The 14,908-nt window shown below is 43.1% G+C and overlaps 1 protein-coding gene across 1 annotated transcript in view; it reads left to right on the forward strand.

Annotated features, from left to right (window-relative positions):
• LOC139407442 (NBAS subunit of NRZ tethering complex-like) overlaps positions 1–14,908 on the forward strand; it is a 289,155-nt gene that overhangs the window by 114,637 nt on the left and 159,610 nt on the right. Inside the window, exon 31 of the mRNA XM_071151235.1 lies at positions 1–83. This exon is cut by the window's left edge and continues 30 nt beyond it. Coding sequence (XP_071007336.1) covers positions 1–83 — 83 coding nt within the window. The remainder of the gene's footprint in view (positions 84–14,908) is intronic.

Genomic DNA, 14,908 nt, shown 5'->3' on the forward strand with positions numbered 1-14,908 from the left:
ACCTGCAGTTCAGGAGGAGATGGATATCATCAGCTCCCTCTCTGTGCTGGAGTCCTTCAATGTCAATATACTACCACTACAAGGTACTGTTAATACTACCACTACAATATAATACTACCACTACAATATAATACTACCACTACAATATAATACTACCACTACAATGTACTGTTAATACTACCACTACAATATAATACCACTACAAGGTACTGTTAATAAAACCACTACAATATAATACTACCACTACAATATAATACTACCACTACAATATACTACCACTACAAGGTACTGTTAATACTACCACTACAATATAATACTACCACTACAATATATTACTACCACTACAATATAATACTACCACTACAATGTACTGTTAATACTACCACTACAATATAATACCACTACAATGTACTGTTAATACTACCACTACAATATAATACTACCACTACAATATAATACTACCACTACAATATAATACTACCACTACAATGTACTGTTAATACTACCACTACAATATAATACTACCACTACAATGTACTGTTAATACTACCACTACAATATAATACTACCACTACAAGGTGTTGTTAATACTACCACAACAACGTACTGTTAATACTACCACACCAATATAATACTACCACAACAAGGTACTGTTAATACTACCACTACAATATAATACTACCACAACAAGGTGTTGTTAATACTACCACGCCAATATAATACTACCACAACAAGGTACTGTTAATACTACCACTACAATATAATACTACCACTACAAGGTGTTGTTAATACTACCACAACAAGGTACTGTTAATACTACCACACCAATATAATACTACCACAACAAGGTACTGTTAATACTACCACTACAATATAATACTACCACTACAAGGTGTTGTTAATACTACCACAACAAGGTACTGTTAATACTACCACAACAATATAATACTACCACTACAAGGTGCTGCTAATACTACCACAACAATATAATACTACCACTACAATGTAATACTACCACTACAATATAATACTACCACTACAATGTAATACTACCACTACAATGTAATACTACCACTACAATATAATACTACCACTACAATATAATACTACCACTACAATGTAATACTACCACTACAATACACTACCACTACAATATAATACCACTACAAGGTACTGTTAATACTACCACTACAATATACTACTACCACTACAATGTACTACCACTACAATATAATACTACCACTACAATATAATACCACTACAAGGTACTGTTAATACTACCACTACAATATACTACTACCACTACAATGTACTACCACTAGAATATAATACTACCACTACAATATAATACTACCACTACAATATACTACCACTACAAGGTACTGTTAATACTACCACTACAATATAATACTACCACTACAATGTACTGTTAATACTACCACTACAATATAATACTACCACTACAATATAATACTACCACTACAAGGTACTGTTAATACTACCACTACAAGGTGCTGTTAATACTACCACTACAATATAATACTACCACTACAATGTACTGTTAATACTACCACTACAATATAATACTACCACTACAATATAATACTACCACTACAATGTACTGTTAATACTACCACTACAATATAATACTACCACTACAAGGTACTGTTAATACTACCACTACAATATAATACTACCACTACAAGGTGCTGTTAATACTACCACTACAATATAATACTACCACTACAATGTACTGTTAATACTACCACTACAATATACTACCACTACAAGGTGCTGTTAATACTACCACTACAATATACTACCACTACAAGGTACTGTTAATACTACCACTACAATATACTACCACTACAAGGTACTGTTAATACTACCACTACAATATACTACCACTACAAGGTGCTGTTAATACTACCACTACAATATAATACTACCACTACAATGTACTGTTAATACTACCACTACAATATAATACTACCACTACAATATACTACTACCACTACAAGGTACTGTTAATACAACCACTACAATATAATACTACCACTACAAGGTACTGTTAATACTACCACTACAATACACTACCACTACAAGGTGCTGTTAATACAACCACTACAAGGTACTGTTAATACTACCACTACAATATAATACTACCACTACAAGGTACTGTTAATACTACCACTACAATATACTACTACCACTACAAGGTACTGTTATAATACTACAAGGTACTGGTATAATACTACAATGTACTGTTAATACTACCATTACAAGGCACTCTTATTATACTACAAGGTACTCTTATAATACTACAATGTACTGTTAATACTACCACTACAAGTTACTGTTATTATACTACAATGTACTGTTATAATACTACAATGTACTGTTAATACTACCACTACAAGGTACTATTATTATACTACAAGGTACTGTTAATACTACCATTTCAAGGTACTCTTATTATACTACAAGGTACTCTTATAATACTACAATGTACTGTTATAATACTATAATGTACTGTTAATACTACCACTACAAGGTACTGTTATTATACTACAAGGCAATGTTATAATACTACAAGGTACTGCTATTATACTAAATGGTAATGTTATTATACTACAAGGTACTGTTATAATACTACAAGGTTATGTTAATACTACCACTCCAATGTACTGGTATAATACTACAAGGTACTGTTATAATACTACAATGTACTGTTATAGTACTACAAGGTGCTGTTATAATACTACAATGTACTGTTATAATACTACAATGTACTGTTATAATACTACAAGGTACTGTTATAGTACTACAAGGTACTGTTATAATACTACATGGTACTGTTATAGTACTACAAGGTACTGTTATAGTACTACAAGGTACTGTTATAATACTACAATGTACTGTTATAATACTACAATGTACTGTTATAATACTACAAGGTACTGTTATAATACTACATGGTACTGTTATAGTACTACAGGGTACTGTTATAATACTACATGGTACTGTTATAATACTACATGGTACTGTTATAGTACTACAAGGTTATAGTGGCTGCCTTTCCTCTTTACCATAGCCACTGCCCAAGCCTGAAGCGGGGTTGTTTGGTACCATACAGTCCACACTCAAGGTTTCCAAACAGCCAAACATTCAATGACATCCAGGGATATGGTGCAACAAAAATGTTTATTCTTCTGATATCTAACAAATAAATGATTATCCAATCAACCTAAAGCATAGAATACTTGATATGGAAAATACATATTATGACCTGTCTGTATGTCTGTCTGTCTGTATGTCTGTATGGTCAAAAAACTATACCGCTTCCGCATCTAGCAAGGACTCCCTCTCCCGCATCTAGCAAGGACTCCCTCTCCCGCATCTAGCAAGGACTCCCTCTCCCGCATCTAGCAAGGACTCCCTCTCCTGCATCTAGCAAGGACTCCCTCTCCTGCATCTAGCAAGGACTCCCTCTCCCGCATCTAGCAAGGACTCCCCCTCCCGCATCTAGCAAGGACTCCCTCTCCCGCATCTAGCAAGGACTCCCTCTCCCGCATCTAGCAAGGACTCCCTCTCCCGCATCTAGCAAGGACTCCTCCTCCCGCATCTAGCAAGGACTCCCCCTCCCGCATCTAGCAAGGACTCCCCCTCCCGCATCTAGCAAGGACTCCCCCTCCCGCATCTAGCAAGGACTCCCCCTCCCGCATCTAGCAAGGACTCCCCCTCCCGCATCTAGCAAGGACTCCTCCCTCCCCCGAAGGCCCAACTTCCTGCCTTTATCCTAACACACTTACCACAATACAATGAACAGGCAAGAGGGGGGGCCAAAAACTGAGTTACACTAACAACAAATGAATATATCTCAATCAGGTAAATATACATCATAAAGGTACCTAATATTTCATCATGTACATTAATATATTTACAGAAATATACATGGAGCTCCGTATGTTCAGTCTTTCACACAGATATGTCCAAATCGGCTCTAACATACCGGCCCCTAATTGTTGACTGCACTGAATGCACAACAGTTACTTAATATTCAACTAGAGCCAATAAACAAAACATTCTATACCAGAGCACTATTACAGTTCATAGCTATATACAAATATACAAGGTGCCATGTAGGAAAAGAGTCCATAGATCTCGGTCTGAGTTGAAGTGTTCAACTTCCCCAAACAATGTCAAGAGTTTGACGTACAATAATGTATTTCTACGACATCAACGAATCAGAGGTGCACGTGATTCAAAGATGGAGCTGTGTGTGTGTGTGTGTGTGTGTGTGTGTGTGTGTGTGTGTGTGTGTGTGTGTCTCACTCAGCCACCTCAAGGGGCAGACAGAGTTTATTGATAGGTCTCTGTAATATATTGGTCTTGGTCTTTACCATGACACTCCGGACAAGCCCATTGGCCCCTGACAAAGCCTCCACCACACGCCCCTTTGGCCAAGAGTATCTTGGGGTGTGATGTCATCGACGGTCACCAGGACTGAAGTTTCTCTTAGTTTTGTTCCACTTGTTCCTCTCCTTCATAAGTGGAACAAAACTCCCTGATCCATCTCTTCCAGAAGAGGTCAGTGATATATTTTACGTCCGTCTCCTTGGTGAGTATAGATCTCCTCTGTGGAATGGTCCTGGTGGCAAGACTGGCTTTCAGATGAAGCAGATGGTTCTGAGTCAGGGGTTCTAGATCATTAGGGTCATTTGTTACAGTTGTGATTGGTCTGTCGTTCATAATCGCCTCAACTTCACACAAGGCTGTCATCCAGTACTTTTTAAGGACTAAAGATATTTTTCACCAGACGGATCAACCTCTCCCATACCCCCCCTCCCATGGTGGGCTCCAGACGGATCAACCTCTCCCATACCCCCCCTCCCATGGTGGGCTCCAGACGGATCAACCTCCCCCCCCCCCCCCCTCCAGACGGATCAACCTCTCCCATACCCCCCCCCCCATGGTGGGCTCCAGAGCGAGGTTTGAATGACCATGTCACTCCTACCTTCAGTAATTCATTTTGAATCTTGCTGTGATCCAGCTCTTTCAGAGCTTCTCCTAGCTCTCTGTGTGTTCCAACGAAGTTGGTGCCATTGTCTGTTCTGATACTTGTTACTGGGCCCCTTCGACAGATGAACCTGCTCAGGGCATTGATGCAGGAATCAGTGTCCAGATAACTAGCAACTTCTAGATGGACAGCTCGACTCACAAGGCAAGTAAAGATCCCACTGTACCGCTTCACATGAACTCGCTTCACCTCTATGGGGCCGAAGTAATCTATACCCATATGGGTGAAGGGTGGAAAATCATGTGACACCCGATCTGGTGGAAGGTCGGCCATCTTCTGTTCTCCAGCTCTAGCTTGCATCCGCCTGCAGAAGACACAGCTCTTACGGATCTTCCTTGCTAAGGAGTTGGCACGGGGTATCCAATATCGCTGGTGAAGTCTAGAAAGCATGTGGCCTCTCCCAGAGGGGCCGACCTGCTCATGGATGTGGAGTAAGATCAGTCTGGAGATGTGGGAGTCTTTGGGCAGGATCATGGGATTCTTTAGTTCCGTAGGCATAGCAGCTTTGCTTTAACCTTCCTCCTACTCTCAGAATGCCATTGTCAACAATTGGATCAAGCTTACAGATTGAGCCGCTTCTCTTGGCACGTTGTTTTCCTTTCACAACTAGTGCAAGTTCTTGTTTAAAGTGCTGTCGTTGCTCAAATCGAATGATGACCTTTTCTGCTTCGTCTAGGTCATCCACAGAAAGACTTAATTTTCCAAACGTCAGTTTGAACTCGTCAATTTGGTCCTTCAGTGAGTTTGTTCGACTCTGATCTGATCCTGGATCAGTTTGTGTGAGAACGTTCCTTTTCTGGCTTAACTGTTATAGTACTACAAGGTACTGTTATAGTACTACAAGGTACTGTTATAGTACTACAAGGTACTGTTATAATACTACCACTACATGGTACTGTTATAATACTAGAAGGTACTATTATAATACTACAATGTACTATTATAATACTACAAGGTACTATTATAATACTACAAGGTACTATTATAATACTACAAGGTACTATTATAATACTACGAGGTACTGTTATAGTACTATGAGGTACTGTTATAGTACTATGAGGTACTGTTATAGTTCTACGAGGTACTGTTATACTACTACGAGGTACTGTTATAATACTTAAAGGTACTGTTATAATACGACCACTACAAGGTACTGTTATAATACTAGAAGGTACTGTTATAATACTACCACTACATGGTACTGTTATAATACTACACGGTATTGTTATAATACTACCACTATGAGGTACTGTTATAGTACTACAATGCACTGTTATAATACTATAAAATAATGTTATAATACTACAATATACTGTTATAATACTACAAGGTATTGTTATAGTACTACAAGGTACTGTTATAGTACTACAAGGTACTGTTATGGTACTACACGGTACTGTTATAATACTACCAATACAAGGTACTGTTATAATACTACCACTACAAGGTACTGTTATAATACTACCACTACATGGCACTGTTATAATACTAGAAGGCATTATTATAATACTAGAAGGTACTATTATAATACTACAATGTACTGTTATAGTACTACAAGGTACTGTTATAGTACTACAAGGTACTGTTATAGTACTACAAGGTACTGTTATAGTACTACAAGGTACTGTTATAGTACTACAAGGTACTGTTATAGTACTACAAGGCACTGTTATAGTACTACAAGGTACTGTTATAGTACTACAAGGTACTGTTATAGTACTACAAGGTACTGTTATAATACTACAAGGCACTGTTATAATACTAGAAGGCATTATTATAATACTAGAAGGTACTATTATAATACTACAATGTACTGTTATAGTACTACAAGGTACTGTTATAGTACTACAAGGTACTGTTATAGTACTACAAGGTACTGTTATAGTACTACAAGGTACTGTTATAGTACTACAAGGTACTGTTATAGTACTACCGCTGCAAGGCACTAGATCACTTGTTTTGGCACTGCCCATATGTAGCTTGTTTTTGTTCGCAGGTTCAGAAATGGCTGAAAGATTGCAAATAATAGTACTGCTGAGTGGTTTAAAAAGTCAATCGATCAATAATATAATACTTTTTACCAACATTGTTTATCTTTAATTTACAATCTGTAAGAAACTATGAGAATAGAAAGGTTCAGAACGTTTGTGAAACAGCACAGTGGAAAAAGTTATGACAGAAATCAACACTGGAACGTTTTCAGAGATGGATGTGAGGGGTTGAAAGTAGCTGAATGGACTAAAAACAAACAAAAGATAACTTATATAAACTGTGTCTGTGAAATGTCTTCATGTATAAAGTGGAGGTAGGAGCCTACTTACTGTAAGTGGTGTTGTTCATTAGTTTACTCCGATTAGGGGAGGGGGGTGGTAGGGTTAGGGCTAAATAATAAAGTATATTTCATTAGTTTACTCCGATTAGGGGAGGGGGGTGGTAGGGTTAGGGCTAAATAATAAAGTATATTTCATTAGTTTACTCCGATTAGGGGAGGGGGGTGGTAGGGTTAGGGCTAAATAATAAAGTATATTTCATTAGTTTACTCCGATTAGGGGAGGGGGGTGGTAGGGTTAGGGCTAAATAATAAAGTATATTTCATTAGTTTACTCCGATTAGGGGAGGGGGGTGGTAGGGTTAGGGCTAAATAATAAAGTATATTTCATTAGTTTACTCCGATTAGGGGAGGGGGGTGGTAGGGTTAGGGCTAAATAATAAAGTATATTTAATTAGTTTACTTTGATTAGGGGAGGGGGGTGGTAGGGTTAGGGCTAAATAATCCAAAAGGAAAATCAGGTAAATGAATAAATAAAAACATTAAAAAATGTATAGTTTCTTTTCAAAAAAGGTAAATATTGGAAGGATTGGAAATGATGTGAGCCACCCTTTAAAAAATGACATCTACTCATTCCAGGGTTTTTCTTTATTTTTACTATTTTCTACATTGTAGAATAATAGTGAAGACATCACAACTATGAAATAACACACATGGAGTCATGTAGTAACCAAAAAAGTGTTAAACAAATCTAAATATATTTTGAGATTCTTCAAAGTAGCCACCATTTGCCTTGATGACAGCTTCAAAATCAAATGTTATTAGTCACATGCGCTTACTTACGATCCCCTAACCAGTAGGGCACTGCAAGCCGGTTGAATCGATGTTCAGGAGTCTTATGGTTTACTTACGATCCCCTAACCAGTGGGGCACTGCAAGCCGTTTGAATAGATGTTCAGGAGTCTTATGGTTTACTTACGATCCCCTAACCAGTGGGGCACTGCAAGCCGGTTGAATAGATGTTCAGGAGTCTTATGGTTTACTTACGATCCCCTAACCAGTGGGGCACTGCAAGCCGTTTGAATAGATGTTCAGGAGTCTTATGGTTTACTTACGATCCCCTAACCAGTGGGGCACTGCAAGCCGTTTGAATAGATGTTCAGGAGTCTTATGGTTTACTTACGATCCCCTAACCAGTGGGGCACTGCAAGCCGGTTGAATAGATGTTCAGGAGTCTTATGGTTTACTTACGATCCCCTAACCAGTGGGGCACTGCAAGCCGGTTGAATAGATGTTCAGGAGTCTTATGGTTTACTTACGATCCCCTAACCAGTGGGGCACTGCAAGCCGTTTGAATAGATGTTCAGGAGTCTTATGGTTTACTTACGATCCCCTAACCAGTGGGGCACTGCAAGCCGTTTGAATAGATGTTCAGGAGTCTTATGGTTTACTTACGATCCCCTAACCAGTGGGGCACTGCAAGCCGTTTGAATAGATGTTCAGGAGTCTTATAGTTTACTTACGATCCCCTAACCAGTGGGGCACTGCAAGCCGGTTGAATAGATGTTCAGGAGTCTTATGGTTTACTTACGATCCCCTAACCAGTGGGGCACTGCAAGCCGTTTGAATAGATGTTCAGGAGTCTTATGGTTTACTTACGATCCCCTAACCAGTGGGGCACTGCAAGCCGTTTGAATAGATGTTCAGGAGTCTTATAGTTTACTTACGATCCCCTAACCAGTGGGGCACTGCAAGCCGTTTGAATAGATGTTCAGGAGTCTTATGGTTTACTTACGATCCCCTAACCAGTGGGGCACTGCAAGCCGTTTGAATAGATGTTCAGGAGTCTTATGGTTTACTTACGATCCCCTAACCAGTGGGGCACTGCAAGCCGTTTGAATAGATGTTCAGGAGTCTTATGGTTTACTTACGATCCCCTAACCAGTGGGGCACTGCAAGCCGTTTGAATAGATGTTCAGGAGTCTTATAGTTTACTTACGATCCCCTAACCAGTGGGGCACTGCAAGCCGTTTGAATAGATGTTCAGGAGTCTTATGGTTTACTTACGATCCCCTAACCAGTAGGGCACTGCAAGCCGTTTGAATAGATGTTCAGTGGTCTTATGGCTTGGGGGTAGAAGCTGTTTAGAAGCCTCTTAGACCTAGACTTGGCGCTCCGGTACCGCTTGCTGTGATGCAGAGAGAACAGTCTATGACTTGGGTGGCTGGAGTCTTTGACCATTTTGAGGGCCTTTCTCTGACACCGCCTGGTATAGAGGTCCTGGATGGCAGGAAGTTTGGCCCCGGTGATATACTGGGCAGTACACACTACCCTCTGTAGTGCCTTGCGGTCGGAGGCCAAGCAGTGGCCATACCAGGCTGTGATGCAACCAGTTGCTCTCGATGGTGCAGCTTTAGAACCTTTTGAGGATCTGAGGACCCATGCCAAATCTTTTCAGCCTCCTGAGGGGGTATAGGTGTTGTCGTGCCCTCTTTACGACTGTCTTGGTGTGCTTGGACCGTGTTAATCAACGCAATATTAGCTGCTTTTAATGTAACAACCATGATAAATGAAGGATCCCCCCCTCATCCATCATTTTATCATGGTTTTCCCCTGTTCCAGTCTAAAGGTTCCATCTACGTACTGCAGCTCTGAGGGGTTATGGCGCACCGCTCTGTGTAGAGGATGTGCCTGAGTCGTGCCTGTCAATTCTACTCCGATGTGTAGTACACAGAACGCAATCTCTTGCATAATTCGTTTTGTGTTTGTTACATTGAAAAGTAGCTAATATTGCATTGATTTGATCAAAATTCCCACAGCAAATAGAAAGTCGAGTTCATTTCCATCTCGTGCTTCTCTGCGTGGGCTGATAGTTTTTCACGGCAGTCCAGGATGAGCTACACACAGCTCAGAGGGAACATTGTGGGCTGAAAGTTCTTCACGGCAGTCCAGGATGAGCTACACACAGCTCAGAGGGAACATTGTGGGCTGAAAGTTCTTCACGGCAGTCCAGGATGAGCTACACACAGCTCAGAGGGAACATTGTGGGCTGAAAGTTCTTCACGGCAGTCCAGGATGAGCTACACACAGCTCAGAGGGAACATTGTGGGCTGAAAGTTCTTCACGGCAGTCCAGGATGAGCTACACACAGCTCAGAGGGAACATTGTGGGCTGAAAGTTCTTCACGGCAGTCCAGGATGAGCTACACACAGCTCAGAGGGAACATTGTGGGCTGAAAGTTCTTCACGGCAGTCCAGGATGAGCTACACACAGCTCAGAGGGAACATTGTGGGCTGATAGGTCTTCACGGCAGTCCAGGATGAGCTACACACAGCTCAGAGGGAACATTGTGGGCTGAAAGTTCTTCACGGCAGTCCAGGATGAGCTACACACAGCTCAGAGGGAACATTGTGGGCTGATAGGTCTTCACGGCAGTCCAGGATGAGCTACACACAGCTCAGAGGGAACATTGTGGGCTGAAAGTTCTTCACGGCAGTCCAGGATGAGCTACACACAGCTCAGAGGGAACATTGTGGGCTGAAAGTTCTTCACGGCAGTCCAGGGTGAGCTACACACAGCTCAGAGGGAACATTGTGGGCTGAAAGTTCTTCACGGCAGTCCAGGATGAGCTACACACAGCTCAGAGGGAACATTGTGGGCTGAAAGTTCTTCACGGCAGTCCAGGATGAGCTACACACAGCTCAGAGGGATCATTGTGGGCTGATAGGTCTTCACGGCAGTCCAGGATGAGCTACACACAGCTCAGAGGGAACATTGTGGGCTGAAAGTTCTTCACGGCAGTCCAGGATGAGCTACACACAGCTCAGAGGGAACATTGTGGGCTGAAAGTTCTTCACGGCAGTCCAGGATGAGCTACACACAGCTCAGAGGGAACATTGTGGGCTGATAGGTCTTCACGGCAGTCCAGGATGAGCTACACACAGCTCAGAGGGAACATTGTGGGCTGAAAGTTCTTCACGGCAGTCCAGGATGAGCTACACACAGCTCAGAGGGAACATTGTGGGCTGAAAGTTCTTCACGGCAGTCCAGGATGAGCTACACACAGCTCAGAGGGAACATTGTGGGCTGATAGGTCTTCACGGCAGTCCAGGGTGAGCTACACACAGCTCAGAGGGAACATTGTGGGCTGAAAGTTCTTCACGGCAGTCCAGGGTGAGCTACACACAGCTCAGAGGGAACATTGTGGGCTGAAAGTTCTTCACGGCAGTCCAGGGTGAGCTACACACAGCTCAGAGGGAACATTGTGGGCTGAAAGTTCTTCACGGCAGTCCAGGATGAGCTACACACAGCTCAGAGGGAACATTGTGGGCTGATAGTTCTTCACGGCAGTCCAGGATGAGCTACACACAGCTCAGAGGGAACATTGTGGGCTGAAAGTTCTTCACGGCAGTCCAGGATGAGCTACACACAGCTCAGAGGGAACATTGTGGGCTGATAGGTCTTCACGGCAGTCCAGGATGAGCTACACACAGCTCAGAGGGAACATTGTGGGCTGATAGTTCTTCACGGCAGTCCAGGATGAGCTACACACAGCTCAGAGGGAACATTGTGGGCTGAAAGTTCTTCACGGCAGTCCAGGGTGAGCTACACACAGCTCAGAGGGAACATTGTGGGCTGAAAGTTCTTCACGGCAGTCCAGGATGAGCTACACACAGCTCAGAGGGAACATTGTGGGCTGAAAGTTCTTCACGGCAGTCCAGGGTGAGCTACACACAGCTCAGAGGGAACATTGTGGGCTGAAAGTTCTTCACGGCAGTCCAGGATGAGCTACACACAGCTCAGAGGGAACATTGTGGGCTGAAAGTTCTTCACGGCAGTCCAGGATGAGCTACACACAGCTCAGAGGGAACATTGTGGGCTGAAAGTTCTTCACGGCAGTCCAGGATGAGCTACACACAGCTCAGAGGGAACATTGTGGGCTGAAAGTTCTTCACGGCAGTCCAGGATGAGCTACACACAGCTCAGAGGGAACATTGTGGGCTGATAGTTCATCACGGCAGTCCAGGATGAGCTACACACAGCTCAGAGGGAACATTGTGGGCTGAAAGTTCTTCACGTCAGTCCAGGATGAGCTACACACAGCTCAGTGTGAACATTGTGGGCTGAAAGTTCTTCACGGCAGTCCAGGGTGAGCTACACACAGCTCAGAGGGAACATTGTGGGCTGAAAGTTCTTCACGGCAGTCCAGGATGAGCTACACACAGCTCAGAGGGAACATTGTGGGCTGAAAGTTCTTCCCGGCAGTCCAGGATGAGCTACACACAGCTCAGAGGGAACATTGTGGGCTGAAAGTTCTTCACGGCAGTCCAGGATGAGCTACACACAGCTCAGAGGGAACATTGTGGGCTGAAAGTTCTTCACGGCAGTCCAGGATGAGCTACACACAGCTCAGAGGGAACATTGTGGGCTGAAAGTTCTTCACGGCAGTCCAGGGTGAGCTACACACAGCTCAGAGGGAACATTGTGGGCTGAAAGTTCTTCACGGCAGTCCAGGATGAGCTACACACAGCTCAGAGGGAACATTGTGGGCTGAAAGTTCTTCACGGCAGTCCAGGGTGAGCTACACACAGCTCAGAGGGAACATTGTGGGCTGAAAGTTCTTCACGGCAGTCCAGGATGAGCTACACACAGCTCAGAGGGAACATTGTGGGCTGAAAGTTCTTCACGGCAGTCCAGGATGAGCTACACACAGCTCAGAGGGAACATTGTGGGCTGAAAGTTCTTCACGGCAGTCCAGGATGAGCTACACACAGCTCAGAGGGAACATTGTGGGCTGATAGTTCATCACGGCAGTCCAGGATGAGCTACACACAGCTCAGAGGGAACATTGTGGGCTGAAAGTTCTTCACGGCAGTCCAGGATGAGCTACACACAGCTCAGTGGGAACATTGTGGGCTGAAAGTTCTTCACGGCAGTCCAGGGTGAGCTACACACAGCTCAGAGGGAACATTGTGGGCTGATAGGTCTTCATGGCAGTCCAGGATGAGCTACACACAGCTCAGAGGGAACATTGTGGGCTGATAGGTCTTCATGGCAGTCCAGGATGAGCTACACACAGCTCATAGGGAACATTGTGGGCTGATAGTTCTTCATGGCAGTCCAGGATGAGCTACACACAGCTCAGAGGGAACATTGTGGGCTGATAGTTCTTCATGGCAGTCCAGGATGAGCTACACACAGCTCAGAGGGAACATTGTGGGCTGATAGTTCATCACGGCAGTCCAGGATGAGCTACACACAGCTCAGAGGGAACATTGTGGGCTGATAGTTCATCACGGCAGTCCAGGATGAGCTACACACAGCTCAGAGGGAACATTGACTGTAAGGTACCCTGTGTCTTTGTGTTGTGTTGCCAGACGGGGTCGCAAACTACCTGCCCTCCCCTTCTCTCTCATCCCTTCACCTGATATCTAAATATATGGTTAGTTATGGATCAACTGTCGAGCAAACATCTGTTTGATGGCCTAATTAGAGATGAGGTGGGTGTGGGTGTGTGTGTGCGTGTGTGTGTGTGTGTGGGGGGGGTGTGTGTGTGTGTGTGTGTGTGTGCAGTGCCTTCAGAAAGTATTTAAACCCCTTGATTTTCTTCCACATTTAGTTACTTTACAGCTTTTTTTTAAATAACATTGATTAATAACCTCTCTAGGGTACGTGGAGAGTTGTATCAGACCGTTAGAGATTAGCAGGCCCATGTTAACCTCTCTAGGGTACGTGGAGAGTTGTATCAGACCGTTAGAGATTAGCAGGCCCATGTTAACCTCTCTAGGGTACGTGGAGAGTTGTATCAGACCGTTAGAGATTAGCAGGCCCATGTTAACCTCTCTAGGGTACGTGGAGAGTTGTATCAGAACGTTAGAGATTAGCAGGCCCATGTTAACCTCTCTAGGGTACGTGGAGAGTTGTATCAGACCGTTAGAGATTAGCAGGCCCATGTTAACCTCTCTAGGGTACGTGGAGAGTTGTATCAGACCGTTAGAGATTAGCAGGCCCATGTTAACCTCTCTAGGGTACGTGGAGAGTTGTATCAGACCGTTAGAGATTAGCAGGCCCATGTTAACCTCTCTAGGGTACGTGGAGAGTTGTATCAGACCGTTAGAGATTAGCAGGCCCATGTTAACCTCTCTAGGGTACGTGGAGAGTTGTATCAGAACGTTAGAGATTAGCAGGCCCATGTTAACCTCTCTAGGGTACGTGGAGAGTTGTATCAGACCGTTAGAGATTAGCAGGCCCATGTTAACCTCTCTAGGGTACGTGGAGAGTTGTATCAGACCGTTAGAGATTAGCAGGCCCATGTTAACCTCTCTAGGGTACGTGTGACGCTAGCGTCCCATCTGACCAACATCCAGTGAGGTTGCAGAGCGCCAAATTCAATTACAGAAATGCTCATTATACAAATTCAGAAAACAAAACATATTTTACATAGGTTTAAAGATTACCTTCTTGTTAAACCAACCACAGTGTCATATTTATAAAATGCTTTTCGGCGAAAGCATACCAAGCCCAGAACATACCTAGCCCAGAACATACCTAGCCCAGAA

Source organism: Oncorhynchus clarkii, chromosome 4, assembly GCF_045791955.1.
Source record: "Oncorhynchus clarkii lewisi isolate Uvic-CL-2024 chromosome 4, UVic_Ocla_1.0, whole genome shotgun sequence".
Classification (NCBI taxonomy): Eukaryota; Metazoa; Chordata; class Actinopteri; order Salmoniformes; family Salmonidae; genus Oncorhynchus; species Oncorhynchus clarkii.